The sequence below is a fragment of the Telopea speciosissima genome, chromosome 1 (genome assembly GCF_018873765.1).
Source record: "Telopea speciosissima isolate NSW1024214 ecotype Mountain lineage chromosome 1, Tspe_v1, whole genome shotgun sequence".
Classification (NCBI taxonomy): domain Eukaryota; kingdom Viridiplantae; phylum Streptophyta; class Magnoliopsida; order Proteales; family Proteaceae; genus Telopea; species Telopea speciosissima.
Genome location: NC_057916.1, coordinates 2986556 through 3007364, shown reverse-complemented (window position 1 = coordinate 3007364; position 20809 = coordinate 2986556). Strand labels below are relative to the sequence as shown.

The window sequence follows — 20809 nt, the reverse complement described above, 5'->3', positions numbered from 1 at the left end:
CTGAACATGTAACCTTTTATTGATTGCCCATTGTCTAATTCCCAAAAATTTTGAGTGTTCTCAAAATTATTTGAAAGTAATTTACCATTATGTCATTTTTAAAGGTTGTCATTATTTCACATGTTTTTCTCGTGTACACATGTGAAATGACATGTTCAAACAGATAACATTGGGGGCACGGTTTTAGGTGACGGTATAGAATTGGTCATGACTGATACCCTAACAGTTGTATCATTATAAGAGAGGTTAAAATGATATAAAAAACCAAGGTATCAATATTTTGAAGGGCAAAACAGTCTGATCCAACCCATATAGCTGATCCATATCGGTATCAGCTGAGGCCGATACAAGTACCAATCCCTGTACCTAAGACTATGGTTGGGAGGTTTGGGGTTACATGAATTCCAACAAGGTGGTAGTGGCTGCAGGTTTAAAGAAAGTCTCAATTATGCAAGAACTTCGTATGGTCTGGCAAGAGTCTTAATAAATGAGGGAGAAGCATTTTGGACCTTCAACAGTAAAGGGGAGTAATAACGGTGATCAAGTCGTGGTTTTTTTTCTCCCACTCCAAGGGGAAGAGTTATCTGACCAGGAGCATAACCCCTGTGCTTGCGCAAGTGTCATGGAAGTGGATGAAAAAGCATCAATAGGGATGAGATTTCTGTCTTTCATGGGGGCGGGGCGATCATTTTGTGCCATGATGTGTTTAGGTATAGGAACTACACTCCCGATAGAGTTCTTCTTCCCTAACTATAGAGTTCATTTCATCTTTCATGGTCGGATTAGATCTGAATGTATAACATTTAACAGACTTTTTGTACCTTAAAAGGAAGGAAAACCTTTGAGTGGTATTTCTAAGTGAGTTGATATGGAAAGAGTTCTCCAAGTGGCAAAGTTTTAAAAAGTATGGGATTGGTTTACATTGATTCTGCTACCGTATCTCATATCGACTCGATACATGTATCTCATATTGATACCATATCAAATTTATTCGGTACAATTCGATACAATATAACCAATACGGTATCGGTATATTGTATGCAATACAGGTTGACACCTTTAATTATAAGCCAGATGAAGTTGTTGTTTTTATAGACAAGTGAATCTAGTTCCCTTGCTCAATTGTCAAGAGTTTGTCAAGTGGCAAACTCAATTATTAGAAAAACAATGACTATGGAGAGGGTGCACAGCCCCAAAAGAAATTTTTTTTTTAGACAGTTGATACATATATAGAGAAGGGTATTTGATTGAATTTGCATTTTAAATTTGACATGTGATAGAAACTGAGTAAAAATAAAATTTGCTTTTATTTTTTTTTCACCTTACTTCTAATTGGACATGAAAAATCCTATCCAATTGTTAAGATCCCAAAACTTAAGGAAACAATTTTCTACTAAGGAGTGTGGCCTATTCCAACATTGCCATGTGTCTATCTCTATTATCCTCAAAACAAAGGACAGAGATATCTTTTCATTTAAAACGAGAGAGATAGAATCATGAGACTGCTGGCGTAGGCCACACCTAGAGAGACAGAGACTCGTGGATTTGCCTTTGGATGCAAAGGAGTAGTGACCAGGTGAAGGGACAGATTCGGCATGTTTGGATGCGGATGAACACGGGAGAGGAGAAAGGAGTGAGGACTGGGGGTGGAGTTGTGGTTAGAACTTATCGGGTTTGGATTTATTTTCTTGTTTGGATGCAATAGGATCGTGATGGTTTATGTTTGTCACGTTCACAGTGGACTTAAACACCAAGCTGTGAAGACACTTTCTTATCAACGACCTATATTGGTGTACGGTTTTTGCAGATACTGGTTCATCAGCTCCAGCAGCCATGGGAGGAGGAACGGGGAGGACACTCCTAAGCCTCTCATTCTCCTCTAATCTTCTTGTCCATTCTCTCTTCAATGGAGCAAGGTTCCCACTTGCTAGAAGATCACCACCTAGGGTTTTTCTGGGGTTTAGGCCTCTTTGCTCCTCTACCGCCACTGCCACCGCCGCAACGATAGATGAACCAGACCAGGTGTTCCAACCCATGAGACATTCAATCCTTCTCGAGAGACTGAGGAATAGACACCTTAAAGATTCTCCTAAGACCCAACAAAGCAGAGTAACTCCTGTTCATTCTTTTGAGAAGGATGACGATAAGTCATCGAAGAAGCGCCAGTTTACAAAGGTTGTTTCGTCTTTTCATGAATTGGGGTTGACTGAGGAGGTAATGGGTGCTGTAAACGAGCTCGGTATTTCTGTTCCCACTGAGATTCAGGGTCTTGGAATCCCTGCCGTGCTTGAGGGGATGAGTGTGGTCTTGGGTTCTCACACTGGCTCAGGGAAGACTTTGGCTTACATGTTGCCCTTGGTTCAGGTAATTTCATTTTCATCATTCGGTAATTTTGATTCTTGTGGTTTACTATTGCTAATTTTCGTTCTACTGATTTTTGGGTATTGTTCTGGTGTGGGTTCGGAGTGCTCTTCCCCTCTCACGATGTCCTATCTTGGGAGACTCAGTTTTGTGTTCACTGGTTAGAGAATTTATAAGATGAAATCTACTGGGTCTCCTCTGCCTTTGTTGTGGGTTGAGGACGTATACGCATGACATTTCTTAAGGAGGATAAAAACGAAGATAGTGATATATTAGAAACCCGATGCTATATAAGAATTTGAGGATTCAAGAATGTACATAAACTCCCATATTGTCTGTGGATTGCTATATATCTGCCAAGGAACTAGCTTTTCTAGCTTTCCATTAAAATGATGGTAATTGTGTTATGCACATGAAGCTTTAATACTATAAGATACAGGATCCACAGGGGGCTATTTACTTTTGTACTTCCACCTCCTATGATGACCACCAAATAGATCTGGCTGATCTCAATCCAAATATTGGCAAACTCAGCTCAGTCTTTCTTTGAATGTGCTATTGTAAGGGATCTTGTTGTTCACGCGTATATGTATTCAATTTGAATTGTGAATTCTACATTTTTTTTTTTGTTTATGAATTCCAAATTTATTTGTGGACTTCTTTGTTTTAACTCATTTATTAGAGTACATGTGCTACATCACCAATTAATCAAAGTTCTTCAATAGGATTATCTTGTCAAGAATAGGGAAAATGTAAAAATTCGCTTATATGGATTTTTGTTTTGTAGCTATTGAGGCAGGATGAAGCATTATCCGGTATGCTTATTAAACCCAGACGCCCTCGAGCTGTTGTGCTCTGCCCTACAAGGGAACTGTGTGAACAGGTGTTTATTTATTTTCTAGAAAACAAATTGATGCTTCTTTTCAATTCCCATGGTTTCACATCTAATGATTAGCTATTATTGATCTTGTAGGTGTTTCGTGTGGCTAAGTCTGTAAGTCATCATGCACGATTCAGGTCTACCATGGTGAGTGGTGGTGGTCGTTTAAGACCCCAAGAGGAGTCTCTGAACATTCCGATTGACATGGTTGTCGGGACTCCTGGGAGAGTTCTTCAACATATTGAAGAAGGGAACATAGTTTACGGTGAGATCAAATATCTGGTAAGTTTTAATCATTATCTAGTTTATCCTGTATAACTGAGATATGCACAATTTTTTTTGGTTATATGCTCTAATTTTCAGTATTAAAACTTCTCACAAACTTTTTTCTGAGAGACAAATTCATTAGAGGGAGAGAAGTAGAAATAATCAGAGGAAAAGGCCTTTGACCATATAAGAAACTCCTTTGAATTATCTCAAGCCTTTTCTTCAAAACTGATGAAGTTTTTTGATTCTATATAAACAACCCAACAATAAAAAGCAACCTACCAGATTTTGGGAAGCAAATCCCGGGGAAGATTTCTTTCTGTGTAAGCCAGAGGTCCATATATAGATCTAGCAGCCATTATACGACTTATTTATTTTTTAGCTTCACTGTGATATAATAGTCTTCATACCATCTATGCAGAAATTGTGACAATTTGGCACGTCCTACTATAAAAATAGTCCTTGAAACATCTCTAGACGGCTACAGGGAGACATACAAGGGTAAACTTACATGGCAAGAAGTGTATACATGATCAGATTTTGGTTCGAGGCACCGACAACCTCTTTATGTATTGCTGTAGCCAATGAATATACAGAATCCCAAGACATGAGATGATGATGTTAAGCGATCATATTTTCTGACACATCAGCTAATCGCTGTATATGATAAACGCATTATTGTATAAATGGTTAATCTACTTTTTGGGGTAAAAATGTATCAAGGTGGATAATTATGATGATACTATTGAGGCAACACAAATACTTCACAAGTAGTAGCAGAAATTATGAATAAAATATCATTGGGATTTTTAGCATGGTTTTCAGCCTATGCAACAATGGCAATAATTTTCTGAAAGATCTATTAACATGTTAATCACACCCATTGTTGCTCCTTGCACATCAGTTCCAATGTCAGATACCCAGTACTCATGGTTGCTTACTTACACTTGTTTTAAATGTCTTGGGAATGGGTGCTAGTACATAATTGATTTGAAGTATTTGAAGACAATAATTTTCATACTTTGTGTGCAATTTGTCTTATTGGTTTTTTTTTTTTATTGGTTCACCGTGTCTTAGCTCTAGATGAAAAATTAAGATCCTTTGATTGGTTCATTGTTTGGAACGTTTTGGTGTATACATTGTCCAAGAGGTAGGGTACTGACCTAGCAGCTTGTATAGCCATGTTAATAGTATTGGGAGCATAATGACTTGAACTTATGCACATAGATTGCATCAAATACATCAATGTTTTCCCCAGCACCCAAAATGTATATAAAAAATCCATTTTCTTACCTTACATAGGATGCATCACCTTATTTCATGGCTTGAGGTTTGAGTTCGATCTTTCCAGCTTGTACGTACTAATGAAATTTGTGAACTTGTGATAGGTGTTGGACGAGGCAGACACTATGTTTGATCATGGTTTTGGTCCTGACATTCGTAAATTTCTTGGACCACTGAAAAATCGTGCATCAAAATCTGATGGCCAAGGATTTCAAACTGTTTTGGTTACTGCAACAATGTCAAAGGTGTGCTGGTTTGAACTGTTGTGCAAGCAGATAGATAAGATGTGTACCACCTGTGTATTCTCTCTATTGTGTGAACTTGCTTGAGATCCACATGTGGAACTTTATTCGTTGATATCTTCTCAGCATTATGTTGGGAAGCAACATTTTTCTATTAGTTGCTTAGTTTAGCATTCTGAACTGCTTTGAAGGAGTCAGCCTCAAAACCAAGTCTATGGTTTCAGGATATATGATGTCAATACACTGATATTGCATTCTATTAATTGCCTAACGTTTTGAATTTCTTTGCACACCTATTGTGAGTAATAATGTTGCTTAATTTAGCATTTTGATATGCTTTTAAGGCATCAGCCCTGGACTGTCTATGGTTCCAGGATATAAAATGCTGATAAACTAGTTGTGCAATCTATTGACTACCTGATGTTTTGGGTTTCTTTTGTGCACATATTGTCATTTGTATCTCATTTAGCATTTTACATGTATGTATATATCAGGTTAGGTTCACATCAAGGCAATGGTGACTTTTCTTTAGTTGGTTTTGCCTCTACGCCAAAACTTAAAATCTCTGTTGGAATGCCTTGATCATTGCCATCAAAATTGAGCATAAACTGATCCTCAATCCATGTTTCAAGCATTAAACCTTTTGTGAATATCAAGATGGCTGGTGGCCCTATGGGTATGCCTTTGAAGTGCTTAGAAGGAAATAATCCTCAACTCAAGGGATAATGTGTTCTGTGATGGTATTTTGTAGATGATTCTTGTATTATGTTCTTCAGATGCTCCATTGGGAGGTAGCTCAGTTAGGAGAAAATTATTTAGAATATTTTTGTACTATGTTCTTCAGATGCTCCATTGGGAGGTAGGTGTGGGGGTAGTGTACCACAAACTTCTCTTATGGTTGTTGAGTGGAAGACTTTAGCTGGCTGTAAGAGACTACATATGGCTGCGAAGGACAATTAACCCAAACATGAGATTGGGGATTATTGTATGAAACCCACAAACTACTGAAGATATATTGTTCTATTACTCTACTGTTTCAGGAAAAAGAGTCTTTTTGTTCTAGATATTTAATTCATCACCATTACATTTCTTTAGGGGAAGACACAGAAATACTGAATTTTAGAACTAACAAAGTCACTACAGATTCATTGTTCTGGATATTTAATTCATCATCAATACAGAAATACCAAATGCTTGAAAGCAAGTGTGTAGGTTTCATGAAACTTGGAATTTAATGGGCAACTGTTGCTCTGGATAAGCATGTGAAGATTATCTGTGTACAGTCTAGAGGTATAATGCATATGGGGACTCTGTTACTTTCTTATTTTGTCATTCATGAAGCATAAATCTGCTAATAGAGCTACCAAATCTGTAAAGATTTCCCTCAGCAAGCCTTCTCTTCTACTGGGGTATTGCACATCTCCAGTTATTGCTTTATGATCCTGACTTAATGATCCCTGTGATGAAATATGGATCCTGACTTAAATGATTACTATGGTGAAATCTAATTGAAATTTGAAGCATCTTGTGATTTTCATTCTCCTTAATGATCTTGCCCACTCAGTTTTGATCTGTCTATTTTCTTTTTGGGAGTTGAAATCTGACCTTTTTGAGACTGTTACAGGCAGTGCAAAAGTTGATCGATGAGGAATTCGAAGGTATAACTCATTTACGCACTTCAACATTGCACAAGAAGGTTGCATCTGCTCGTCATGATTTCATCAAACTTTCAGGTTCAGAAAACAAGCTGGAGGCATTGCTACAGGTTTGTTCTTGACCTAAATATTTTGTAATTTGTGGTGTTGGTAGATAAAAGCGCATGATCAAAATGGCTTGGTTGAGTTGCCATTCAAAGACGAAGTTTCACAAACTTATCATTGTTCAGAAACTGGTTCCATCATGAAAAACATAAGAAGCAAATTGTATTTATTTTTTACCTTCCTTAGTTTGATTTGTTCATTCGTGGTTCTCCATTCACTTATATATACTACTCAACTCCACTCAACTCAACTAAGCTCTTCACAACTAAATGGGTCAACTAAGTGAATCCTGTCTTGCCTTCAGTTCACTTCTTCCAGGTAATTTTTGACCTAGTCCTTGTTCTTCAACTCCTCTAAAGTACATTTCTCTCCTGTCTTCTATACTAATGCATTCGATGGCCTTAATTGTGCATGCCCAAACCATCTCAAATGATTTTCCTTCAGCTTATCACCTATGGTAGCCACACCTGAATACCTGAAATGTGCTCATTACTTCATTTATATATATCATGGATTAATTTACTCAAACAACTTATTACAGGATCTGTATCTATTTTGAATATATTGATTTTTAATTTTTTTAATTTTTTTTCTTTTTAAAACTGAAAAAATCTTATGCATTTTAGTAATAGGCTACCGGAGTTCTGGTGTCTACTACCTGAAGTCTGAAGACAACAGTGATCCTAGCCAAGTGTGATGCAGGAGCAATTCCATGGACCGGCCCAAACTCATTTGGAAGCCCAAAGGGAGATGAACTGGGTCCAATTGATTCTTGGGTCCAGAATGATATTTTAGTTTATTTATTTATTTTGGTTTTTATTATCTGGATTTATCTTGTAATTTTCTGTTTAAGTTTTAATAGGCTATTTAGTGGTAGAGTTGATTTAGGATTTTATTTCAGTTTATGAGTCCAAGTTCGACTCAAGTTTAATTTCAGCTTTAGATTAGGCCATTAGGGTTAGGAGTTGTTACCCTTTATAAACTTGCCTGTACCCAATGATTGGAATTAGATTTGATGAATTAAAAGTTTTGACTGGTTTATGGTACCAGGTTGGTACGATAGCAGCAAGGTCGTGTGACCTCTTCCTTCTCCTCCTCTGAGATCTCTCTCTCATCTAGTCATCTCTGGATTCTCTCTCACATCACCCTCTTCTCCTCTTCTAAACTTCTCCATTCTTACTGTATTCTGTTCTTCGTACTCTTCCTTACTGGTGTTACCCTGTTACTGTCGAACCAAGTGAACAGCAAGAGATTTGATAGAGCTCTTTAAAGGGTTATTCATTGAGTCTAAGATTTGGGTCGAAGGAAGCCTGTCTCCAGGTGGTTCAAACCCTAGAACATTGGCTCCAAGTGCTTCCTTCACTGTGAGAATCGAAACCATAACCAGATCTGATTTCTGCCTTACCGCCAGATTGGATTTGCAGGATATGTTTGGCCTTCTATTTGAAGTGCTGTTTGTGTGGAATCGGTAGATCTTGGATCTAAGCCTGAAATTTCAGGCTCAACTGTTACGGAAGGAGTTCTCTTCATCGAAGCTTGCTGGATTTCCGCCATGGATTGTATTGTGGGAGGTTGAAGACATCCCCCAAACCCTAAGTTGTGGCTTTAAAGCCTTTATTTCTTTAATATCCTTTAATGCTCTTCAACGCTTTTCTTATCCGCTGATATCCATATTTTACTAACCTTTCCAAGTTAATCCCTAACAATAAATACCAACCTCAATCATATCCTCTCCTCTTTACTTATCTAACAACCCTTGAAAATTCTGGTATATTACGAGATTGCCACTGGTTATTAGATTTGAGCTATTTGTCGATTGGGTGGGCACATAAGCAAACCTATCAGAATTTTCGAACCCGTGGTTTGCATCAAAGTGTTAGACCATTCGTGTCATAGCCTTAACTGAAATTCCATAAGAATGGAGTTCTATTTCTGTGTGAACTTCCTTACAAGATGCTTACCTAGCTTTACCCGTTTCTCTGTGACCATCCATGTTGAGATAACACTCTTATACCTGTGTGAACTTTCTTCCAAGCTGTTCTTGTATCTTAGCTGTTTTTGTTGTGACCACCCACTGTTTTGCTTTTGTTGAGGTTGCTTGGTTTGTTTAACTACCATAAATCTAGGTTATGGAATACCTCAGGAATTTTATGCATGAGTACTTAACAGTTCCGAAGACTCAATTGATGAGAAAAGGATGACATTAAGGATTACATGCTGGCACAGATCCCGTTGATTTTCCTTCAAAAGGATCCGAGTTTTTCATTAGATTAAATAGTTAGACACTGCTGTCGAAATATTGGTGGCATTATTATAAACTGATGACACGGTGATATGCTGGTTTACAGGAGATCAACTTCGATTTCCAGGGTGAATTAAATGGACATGCCCACAGGATATTTAATTCATGTGTAAAAAGTTTATAGATCTTTATTTATTTTTGAGTACTACTAATTTATGTGTATAGTCACATTGTGGGATAAAATAATTTTACTACAGCAATGCAACTAGTGTTTCTTGTCTAGAGGTGTGTAACTCACTTGGGCTCTGTGCTGTTGCAGGTTCTTGAGCCAAGTTTGGCAAAAGGAAACCGTGTGATGGTGTTTTGTAACACCTTGAATTCTAGTCGTGCTGTGGATCACTTTCTTGGTGAGAATCAAATTCTTACTGTTAACTACCATGGGGAGGTGCCAGCAGAACAAAGGTGAGATATTGTTGCTATTATTGTTTTATTTTATTTTTTATGAACATGGATTCTTTTCAGTTGTTAAATACTTTTGCAAGCATCCAGTCACCCCCCTAATAATTGATAATCAAAATAGTTAATATGGTCATCTGATCATGCGTGCCATTCTTTGTTAAAAAGTTTTCCTCAACATTTTCAACAGTTTTTTTTTTTTTTGGGCGGGGGGGGGAGGGGAAGGAAGATTTCCTTGTACAATTTCTTATATAGAAGTATATTTTGTATACATAAAGGTGCTTGTAAACTTAAAAGAGAGGAAAAATGCTGGTATGATACGGCACTCTTTGTGCCCGTGTTAACCAAAAAATTGTATAAGAAAATTAATCATTTATATAACTCATATTTATACACGATGCTTGTGGAGGTTTCTAGTCTCCCACTCTTTTTTAATGAGTGACAAAGTGATGGTTTTTTTTAAGAATGTCTATGCTAAATAACTGGTAAAGAAATAATACACTTATTTTGCATGGGGGGTATACTTGTGCATCGCGCTTTTTTATATGACCATGATAGCTGCATATTAGACCTTGGTTGACCTCTGTTTTTTCTTTATCCTTGCAATAAAATCTCTGTTTTTTTTTTTTTTTGGGGGGGGGGGGAGTCATAATGATTCCTCAAGAAATTATAAGTATTGGATATTATTACATTGTTAAAGATTAATTATTAGAGGTTTGTTGTTGTGTGAATCCAACTTAGGCATGAGAATGACTTAAAAATGTGGACTATTTGCAGTATGGGAAGCAACAAATGTGCTTGCACAATCCTGTTCTCTGCTTGTCTTGGATTCCTACTTTTTTTCCTTGTGCATTTATTACTTGTGTGTCTTGGACTTTTTTTTTGTGTGTGTGTGTGTGTGTGTGGGTGAGGGGGTTGGGGGGGGGGGGGGGATTGGGCTTCGTAAAAAGCTCCATGCTGCAAGTGAGTCGATCTTATTCTAAGTATGTCCAGGTCGTGATAATTTTTGCGTGACATTAACTTGTGCCGTGTTACAGAGAAGTGGATGCTCCATCCTTTCTTTTATAGGGTGCTTCCTAACATACATTAGGTGAACGTGCAACCTTATGAAGGTTTATGACGAATGGATAAAACATTTTTAATTTTCCTTCTTGAAATTCGCTTGACACTACATTTCCTTTAGTTTCTCTCCTCCAAAAGGCAAAAGCAATTCTGTTTAAAATTAATGCACAAAATCTCTGTTTATGTGACTTCAGACTGATGCTCTCCTATGTCCAGGGTTGAAAACCTCAAAAAGTTCAAAAGTGAAGATGGGGATTGCCCAACACTGGTGTGCACCGATTTAGCTGCTCGAGGACTGGACTTGGATGTTGATCATGTCATCATGTTTGATTTTCCTATGAACTCTGTAAGTATCATCTTCCTCACTGCTTTTTTGATTTCTTGTTAATTTTTGAACTCCCCCCACCCCCTGGTATTTGCTGCTACCTAACTTTTCTTTATGAATTTCTAGATTGACTACCTCCATCGCACTGGTAGAACTGCTCGTATGGGTGCCAAAGGTGAGCTGCCCATAAAAAAACTATATAGTTGTTGATGAGAATTTTATTTAATTTTCGTAGGTAAATAATCTATATTATTTCTGAAATCTTTTAAGTTAAATTTTTTTTTTTTTTCTAATTTATAATAAACATTTGAGTTGGAGTTACCTAGTTATGAGGGACTCTCATTATTCCTCAGTAGAGAAGAAAACTCACTGCCCGCTTCTCTCGCAAAGTGACAGCTAACTAGCTCGTTAGAAGGCATTCTTAGAAGATTCTGAATCAAAACAATTGCATCTTAACAGGCAAAGTTACTAGTTTAGTTGCGAAGAAGGATGTACCATTAGCCACCCGCATTGAGGAGGCCATGAAGAAGAATGAGAGTTTGGAATCTCTAACTGCAGACAATGTCAGAAGGGACGTTGCCAAGGAACGTATTCATGTGCAGCGGCATATGATAAAAGCATCAAATCAGAAAAGTAAGAGTAGAACAGTCCCAAAATCCTCAAATCAGAAAAGCAAGAGTAGCACCACAACAAAATCTTCTAGAACCTCTGGAAAGGTAGCACGCATCCAAACTGCAGGACAAAAAACCATCACAGCCAAAACTGGAAAAACAACTGTAGGTATGCAAGTAAAAAAGGCAGTTCAGGTGCCTAAGATGTCCAAGTCCTCTTCTCCAAGTGGCTTAAGAAAAGTATCTTCAGGTGGGAAGAAACAAACGGAGAACAGAAAATCTAGTTTCAAGTCTTCGAAGTCGAAGATTAGTGTTGTTGGATTCAGGGGACGGAGTTCTTCATCCGCAAAGAAAGGATCGTTGAGGAGTTGATTTGGGTTTCAACAGCTTTAATCTGTTGCCTTGTAATTATTGTGCAGTTTAAATTTTTGTTGCGTTTTAATTATCAATTTTGAACTTTGTTTTGAGTTATGTTTTTCGACTTTCTCCCATGGACTTTGATTCCACAGTTTTGAATCAATTACTAAGGCCCCATTTGGTTAGATATGAAGTAAAATAACACAAAATTTTCATTGGGAAAGTAAAATAAAATGCAATGGGAAGAAATTACAAAAGAAGCATAGGGCAGTGGAATGGATTTGGGTTGGGTTGGCAGGTTGAGATTGGGGCCTTGTGTTCAACCCGGCCCCAGTTGAACTTTTATCTTCTTTATACCAGAGAATCCGTGACATGCTTCGCTATAACAACTTGGTTTTTGATGGTTTAAATCAGACTCTTATGGTTTTCAAGCTCTCACTAGCTTTCAAATGTTTTCACAAATCAGGCCAACAGCCAACCAAGACCAACTCAACCTAGTAAACAATTGCGTCTGTTAGGCCTAGATAGGGATGAGACCAAACTAGATGGGATGAATTATAGGATCTAGAGTTCGAAGTTTGTTCCTTGTTACCCTCAGGCTGAGCTAGGGTCGACAAAGGCCAAGCCCAACCCAGCTTGAGTTGCACCCATGTTCAAGAAGAAGGCATCTTAGAAATCTGCCTATTTGTATTGGATTTCTACTAGGGTTCAGGTCAATTCCGCTCCACTACCAACTGAATCAGAATGGCATAGGGAAATCGTATTTCCAATTACTCTTAATTGAACCTTGATTGCACTATTGCGAGTCTTGCGACATTGCCATGGAGTAGAGATTTCCTTTCAGTCTCTTCAAAATCGGATGATCAAAATTTCTGGCAATCCAAATTGGTCTATCAATACTGAATATCTAGGATTGAGCTCCTCTCCAGGGAGCTCAACATGCCCAGGGGCCATCCAGCCGTTGGGCTGTGTTGCACACATCCCTAGGCATGTGTTGAGATGTGTGCGGCACAACCCAACCCTTGGATGTCCCCTGGGCACTCCCTGGGCACTGGGCTCCTTGGAGAGGAGCTAGATCTGAATATCCAGGGTTCATGTTCATTACGGTTGAATCGGGTAACTGCTTCTGCCTACTTCAACTTTGATAATAGTTGTGAAAGAGAACGCCAATTGGTTGCGCAGCGTACGCCGTCCCTAGCTATGCCCTGACACAGGGACGTGCAAAATGATCATCACACCCCCCAAACCCCGGAAATGACCAGGGTTGGTGCGGTATAACGAGAGGCCTATTTTACCAAGAGCTTTGCATGTATGGTTCTTGTCCTTCATCTGTTTTTCATTTTTCATTTCTTGCTAGCCTTCAAGATGCATAAGTCATATGTGTGTGTCTAAAATCTAAATCCAAATCCAGTCTGTGAATGATGCAAATGAAAATCATGGAAAACAAGACATCAACAACCCTCTAACATCCCAAATCACAGAATGAATAAAAGACATGCTGCATCAACCCTCTTGTTAGGGTTTAGGGTTTAAGCACAAGGTTGCTTAAAGCAATACACCATGCATATAAAGTTTGGAATAATACAGGTTGGTGCCTCTAGCTAGTATTTATAGGAAAAATTAGGGTTTTAGGTTAGACGGACTCTATCCAGTGGGGCTCTGTCTTTATTCTAGTAGACTTTATTAGAACATATAAAAGAGTTATATAATATACCCAACAATCTCCTCCTATATTCTACATATAGTCAGCACCAAGAATAAATAAACATTGGTCAAACGAAATATTGAATCAAATAAACAGAATGTTTAAAACTTTAATGGTTTATAAAGTAAATTTCAAGAAAACTTTTGAGTTTTAAATTGAATCTAAACCCAAACAACTGAAAGTTCCACATGCAAGTGAACTAAGAAAATAAAAGATCCTTGCAATCCTTAATGACTTTACTCATCAAATAAGTCATCATTATTGAGATCCAGATTTAAACGTTCTCTTCCATTTTCGGCATCCTTCATAATTTATCAGATATGAATTTCATAAGAAAAATGAATTCAATCATTTGCATGAAGATATAAGAGTATCTAATTCAACAAGAAGAACTTAGTACAATTAATATAATGGTTGAAAATGAATCAAAATTCAACAATAAGCATTATCGTCAAGTTTCTACACAAGAACAAGACCCTATATATGTTTCTTTTTGGAATATTATAATTGTCATAGTTTTGTGGGGCAATTACTGTCACTCCTCTACACTTAACCTATATTTACTAGCTCTTGCTTTTAAACTCTTACATTCCCTTAAAACCCATTGTACGTATGACTGTTGATGCCAAAAATTTAAAGTCCTTGACACGTCAGACCTTCCAATGTGTGAGGGGCACATGTATCAAATAGAATGTAAAATTTTATTTGAATCATGTGTGAAGACAATAACAGTTTTTAAAAATGACGTAACGATGAGTAAACTTATAAATTATTTTGAAAACTCTTTTTTATTTATAATTTAAAGAACTTTTAAGAATAAAATAAAAGATAATTAAAAGAAGGTTACATGTTCTAAATACAGATCCAACTCCTCTCCATCCTGCGCATATTTGGACGCACGTGCAATCAACTCAACCTTTAGATACCTCATTAGACGCTCTCTGAGTGATGGACACCCAAAGTCCCAAGAGAGGAGCCCAACGCTCTACATATGCCATTTAAAGGGTCGACAAACAAAGAAAAATACGTCAAGTGAGCAAGCCCCAATCAGCTCCAATTCCAAAGGGATGGTGGTTTCGTTGTTTGCCGGAAAACTGGTAGAGAGAGAGAGAGAGATTTGCCTACGTAGCATGATTGGTTAATATGAATCTCTGAGAAAACTTTTTTCTTGAGGTGAGGGTACCCAAAGCCTTATCCATTCTCCACTCAGTCAGTCATTTTAAAGGAATCGATATGAGATCAGTCTCCCATACGATTGATCTAGAATCATAACAATGAGTTGATGTAAGATCACTCTCCCAAATGACTAATATGGAATCATAACGATGGACATTTTGAATTGAGAAGCTCTGATGTTATTAGAAACAATAATAGTCCAAGGTTTTAAGAACCAGGAATGGGATTAGAATTGGTTGACACCCGATTTCCACCACTCTTAATCATTGTATTCTGAATTGGAATTGGATCGATCGATTCCTAATAATTTTTTTTATATTTTATTTTGAATCGGATCAATTCATGAGCCGATTCTTGATTCCTAAACCAATTTAATTTGCATCATAAAATAGCTTAGATTCTCGAATCCTAAACCGATTCTGGCCGATTCGGATCAGAATTCTCTTTTACCGATTCTGGTGTGAATGCAAACCCTAGCCCAATTCGGTGAAATCAGATCGAACCAACCGAAAAAAGCCAAACCAAACCAATTTCTTATCGATTTGGTTTCGGATTGGGATATTAATGGATCGATTGACACCCCTAGGTGCAATAGGTTGGCCCGGTGTGACTTCATGGTGAAATCCACAAAATCCGTGGGCAGTTCAGATCCCGATGTTGACATTTTGACGGTTACAGTTAGTTTTTATCTTTTTTCCTTTTAAAAATTGAGATATGTCCATCATGTCTCTATTTAAATTCAAATCCTTCTAAGGGGCAGCGGTGTAGTTTAGCTGTCGACAGCTAGAAAGGTCTATGAAAGGGCATTTATGTCAATGTCAATGGGAGTTAGTTTAACTAACGATTAATTTAATTTAATTAATTAATGATGGGATTTCCATTGGGCATGGGACGTCAGAAGTTGGATCCGACAAATACGACAAAATTGTCCCTATCATTTGATATCGTCATTCTTATAGATTTTAATATTTTATCTATTTCAATAACACGTGCGTATTTTCTTAATCTGCGGTTAAACAGAATTACATAGAGATACATACGGATAAGGATACCTAAATCGAGAGAGAGAAGCAACACGCAGTGTGGACTGTTTGACGGCAGGTCCACATTCCCGCGGTACAGTGGGACCCACATAAATCAGGATCTCGCTGTCGTTAGTGAATCTTAGTCCACTCTTTCGAAAGTCGTAATGAAAATGTCAAGGGGTATTCTCGTAATTGACACTATTATTTCTAGAAGCCAAAAACATTTTCTCCAGACTCTTTCCACTCTCCCATTAGCGCGGCCAGAGGTCTACTACATTCTTTACATCTTTACCTTATTCCGTTCCCGTCTCCTCCGTCCGTCTCATGGCAAAAAACCTAGAGGAACAAAGACTGCGTCTCCACTCCTTCTGCGACGGTGGTCCCCACTCCTCCTGTTCTTTCTTGCTCATTCGGCCCCACTATGGATTGAGGTATTGGTATCAGATCGGCTAGATCGACACGTTATTGATTGTTGAGTCGATGCCTATTCTTGGTCGATCTTGAGATGGGAATCGATATTGATTGTCATATCAATATCGAATTCAGATCAGGAATTTAGTAATTGGTATTGACAAATTAATCTGTATCGATGTGGATTGGTTAGATTTACTCTTGTTTTCTTCAAAAAGTTATTTTTTTTTTTGGGAAGCAGTTTTCTATACGGGAGTGTGGCCTACGCCAGCACTTCCATGTGTCTATCTCTCTCCTCCTTAAAATAAGAGGGCAAAGATGTCTTTTCACAAGAGGAGGAGAGAGATAGACTCATGGGAGTGCTGGTGTAGACCACACTCTCGGACAGAGAACTTTTTCCCCTTTTTTTTTACATTTTTACACTTGTTCATATTGAACTGACGATATGGGATCAATAAAGAATCAATCGATACCAATACGAATCAACTGATCCAACCGAATCCATGATTCAGAATGGCCGATCCGTCACGATCCGTTTCACAAGTACTTTGAGTTTTGGTAGATCTTTTCACTAAAAAAAACTGTTTTATAAACTATTTTTAAGATTTTTACATTTTTATTGTGCCTTAGTTTCCCTTTTTTTTTCCATTATTTTATTAAAATTAGATGTTTGTTCTATTTTTTCTGAATTTTGGACAATTAAATAAGAGAATAAATAAAAATCCATTTAGGATTTCTATATATATTGGGAATACGATTAAAAGACTTTTCTTATTTCGGTATTTTGCACACGAATCGCTTCCTCAAGGTTGTTTAGAGAATTTCTCCTTTTTAACCAGAACGAGGGGCTTGTGTTTCTCTTATTTCCTTCCCTCCCTCGTTCAGTTTCTGTCTCTCTCGGTAACGCTAGGGTTCCGTTTGTGGTTCTCTCCCATGACTGTTGCTGTTATTGTCTAGGTACCTTTCACTCTTCTGTTCCTACTGCTCCTCTTCAATTTGATTATCTCTTTATCTCTTCCGATTTGAATTTCGATGCTTTCTGATTGTTAATACGGTAAGGAAAGTGGAAATCTCTTATTTTTTTTTCGAGTTGTTGAGCTGTTTCTTCATGCATTTCGTTTGATTCCGGGGGGTCTGCCGGGATTTTGGGTTGTGTTAGAATTTCGATACGATGCCTAGATCCTGTCGACTTCTAATTGCTCCATCTCAACTTTTGATTACGGGGCTAGCCTTGTCGATTAATCAGAATTAGGGTTTTTGGCGGTTTGTATCGGTGGTTGTGATTCTGGTTAATCGAAGTGTTCTAAGGATTTTTCTCCTATCGTGACTGAGGATGCCAGCGACGGATTACCAGGGTTCTTCAGTGCCTTTTTCCTCGATAGGTCGTTCGTTGTTGAGTATTAGGCGCGATCAAGTTCATTCCATGGAAGGGAATCAGGAGCCTACCAACCTGGAATTGGAGCTCGAGGGGTTCCAGAAACAGGTCGTTGATCGGTTCAATGATCTCCATGCCGTTACCGGTGAAGATCTGCTCTCCCTCTCATGGATCCGTCGCCTTCTTGATGCGTTCCTCTGTTGCCAGGAGGAATTTAGGGCTATTTTGTTCAAAAGCAAGGCTCTCGTCTCGAAACCTCCCTTAGATCGCATGGTCAACGAATTTTTTGAGAGGAGTGTGAAGGCGCTCGATGTCTGCAACGCTATCCGCGATGGAATTGAGCAGGTTCGACAATGGCAGAAGCACTTGGAGATCGTCCTTTGCGCCTTGGACTCCCGCCAGAGAATTCTTGGGGAGGGCCAGTTCAGGCGGGCCAAGAAGGCGCTGACGGATTTGACAATCGCGATGCTGGATGAGAAGGATTCTAGCTCCGTCATCTCCCACAGGAACCGTTCGTTCGGGAGGAACAACAACAGCAGCAGCAAGGACCACCGTCCAGCAGGGCATTTCCGCTCGCTCTCCTGGAGTGTCTCTCGCTCTTGGTCAGCCGCTAGGCAGCTTCAGGCGATAGGGAACAACTTGACCCCTCCCCGTAGCAATGAAATTGTTGCCACCAGTGGGGTAGCAGTCGCTGTCTACACCATGAACTCGGTGCTTCTGTTCGTAATGTGGTCTCTCGTCGCTGCTATACCTTGCCAGGACCGTGGCCTGCAAACCCATCTTTCCATCCCTCGCCATTTCCCATGGGCAACCTCAATTATTTCACTCCAAGAGCGGATAACGGAGGAATCCAAGAAGCGGGACCGAAAGAATGCGAGTGGGTTGTTGAAAGAAATCCATCAAATTGAGAAATGTGTGCGTCACTTGACGGAAATGGCAGATGCAGTTCAGTTTCCCTTGACGGAGGAACGGGAGAAGGAGGTGAGACAGGGAGCATCGGATTTGGCATTGGTATTGGATACAGTGAGAGAGGGATTAGATCCTTTGGAGCGCCAGGTAAGGGAGGTGTTCCATAGAATCGTGCGTAGTCGAACTGAAGGTCTTGACTGCATGGGTAAGGCAAGCTATTCTGAATGATCTGAAATTCTGAAATCTGAATTCTGGTCCATCTTCAGTGTGCATCGAATTGTACAATTTTGCAACATATGTTATGTTCTGGTGATTTTTGGTTTTCTGGGTATGCAACTCTGTTGCAGTGGAGTAGGAGGAGGAGAGAGAGAGAGGACAAGCAGAAGACTGATATTAGATGTCCATCACCAATAAGAACCTTTTTTTTTTTTTTCCCCCTTTCTTTTTGTATACATTCTGTAAAGAAAATCCTTGGATTGGGTCGTCCCGTCCAATGGAGCTGTGTATTCGGTTTGTGTCCTTTAATTGTATAAGTTTAATCAATTTTCTCCGGTTAGCTTCATCTTCATGTCGTAGCGGTTTATGCGATTCTTCTTTTTATTCTTTCTCTTTGCCCAATGTATAAAAATTTCTGGTGAAATATATGGATTTCCTTTTTGAATCTCATCAGAGAGAGACCTAGGTTCACTGAACATGTGAAGGGTTACAACCCAAATATTTTCTGTTTCCCATTTTGCTTTCCTAAAACCCGGAATTGGAGGGTTAATACACAAATTTTGTGTATTTATGTTTCCTTCTTTGTAAGGTAACCATTTGAATTTTGAAATGGTCTGTAGCAACTAGCAAGTAATAGTGTCTACATTGCATATTTTCCATCCGACCTGATTAACTGTAGTGCTCCCATTCTCAATGGCTCGAGACTTGCAGGCCAAGCAAAATCAACCAAACCAGAGAAAGACCGTGATTGACTGACTGTGTAGGGCTTCCACTCTAAATGGCTCGAGGCTTGCAGCAGGCCAAACAAATCAACCAAACCAGACAGTGGTGTACTGATGCCTTGTATCTTTTCTCATATTGATTGATCAAGATCACAGTGGGGCCCAAGGGGGTTACCTTCAACTGTCAGAGAAATAGTATTGTGGGCTTGTGTTCTGCTTTACTTTGCCAGAGTACAACAGAGGACAGAGAGACAGAAGATAAGTAAGGAGAATCAGCAAAGGGATCGGCCTCCAGTCATTCCAATTCCGATTTAGCCGGAATTGCCAATGCCTGAACCGTAGAAACGCCAAAGAACTGGCTGTTTCGAACCACCAGAAATCAGGTTCGAATCAGACGATTCAACCGATCTCCAAATCCCTTTGATGATAGTTATAATAAATGGAAGATGGCACCAGACAAGCGAAACTCCTTGCTGAGACAAATAATGGGAAAAAGTGTAGGGACGACTGCAAATGGGTTGAAGGATACTTGCAACTCATCTTTTCTAAAAGCAGATTTTTTTTTTAAGGGTATTTTTGTAATTCTAGCATATTAAGGGGCAGAATGGTCCTACAACGTTAAAAAAATTAAGATCCGTTATAACATAACGTCTTTGACTAATGAGAGGGACTATAGTGATACTTAGTTTGAAAAGCAGGGGTGCAATTGAAATTAGTGAAAAGTCAGGGGATATTCATACGTTCGGCCACTTTCTGGGGGGCAATTGAAGAAAACCTGTTGAAAATTAGAGAAACACTTAAATAAATAAGGCATGTGTGTAGTTGCTGTTTCCCAACATTAAGTCCTTTGTTTAACTGTCAAGGCATTTTAGCGGTCCTTCATCGCATGGATCCATATTCCTCTAATTTTATTTAGATTATATTTTTCTTCTACAAGGTTAAAGACTTAAAGAATAGGTATTTATTTTTTTTCTTTGATCAAGATATTTTAATTCCATTAACTTGCAACAAAGGATGTTAATGACTGGAGGGACTTTTATAGAAGCAAACGAATACTTATCATCATCTAACAATACTCGAAGGGTACACGTGGATGATGATCTGGGTTCCTTTTTAAATTATACTTGAATTAAGAGCATGCAAATTACCCTCCCCCCCCCCCCCCCCCCCCAAAAAAAAAAAAAAAAAAAAAAATGTAGCCTCGTTTCTGGGAGAGACTTTTACACCACCTGATATAGTTGGATTGGATTATGGGAAGAGTGAATGTCATTACTAACTTCCATCCCTATTAATGAAGGTCCAAAATAACCTTCTCCAATGCAATCAGAGGGTCAGATCCCATGGATGATGAGATTCTCTCTTCCCCATGGCTTAAGAGAAACCAATCCTTCCATCAATATCATTGTCTTTACACAACATACCC

At 38.6% G+C, this 20809-nt stretch overlaps 2 protein-coding genes across 3 annotated transcripts; both read left to right on the top strand.

The window, feature by feature from the left end:
* The first annotated feature begins 1768 nt into the window (after window positions 1–1768).
* On the top strand, window positions 1769–11961 carry LOC122671690 (DEAD-box ATP-dependent RNA helicase 39). Of its 2 annotated transcripts, XM_043869074.1 has the most exons (10): window positions 1769–2364; window positions 3149–3244; window positions 3335–3523; window positions 4897–5037; window positions 6659–6799; window positions 9356–9498; window positions 10771–10900; window positions 11006–11054; window positions 11339–11512; window positions 11553–11667. In XM_043869074.1, exons 1-10 carry the CDS (start codon window positions 1834–1836, stop codon window positions 11597–11599), a joined length of 1641 nt encoding a protein of 546 aa, XP_043725009.1. In that variant the 5' UTR covers window positions 1769–1833; the 3' UTR covers window positions 11600–11667. The 2 variants fall into 2 exon arrangements, with proteins under 2 accessions (XP_043725009.1, XP_043725002.1); XM_043869067.1 differs by having other exon boundaries at window positions 1771–2364; window positions 11339–11961.
* A 5511-nt stretch (window positions 11962–17472) lies between these two features.
* On the top strand, window positions 17473–18857 carry LOC122648959 (protein ROH1-like). The gene has a single exon (XM_043842289.1). It carries the CDS (start codon window positions 17498–17500, stop codon window positions 18674–18676), a length of 1179 nt encoding a protein of 392 aa, XP_043698224.1. The 5' UTR covers window positions 17473–17497; the 3' UTR covers window positions 18677–18857.
* The last annotated feature ends 1952 nt before the right edge of the window (window positions 18858–20809 follow it).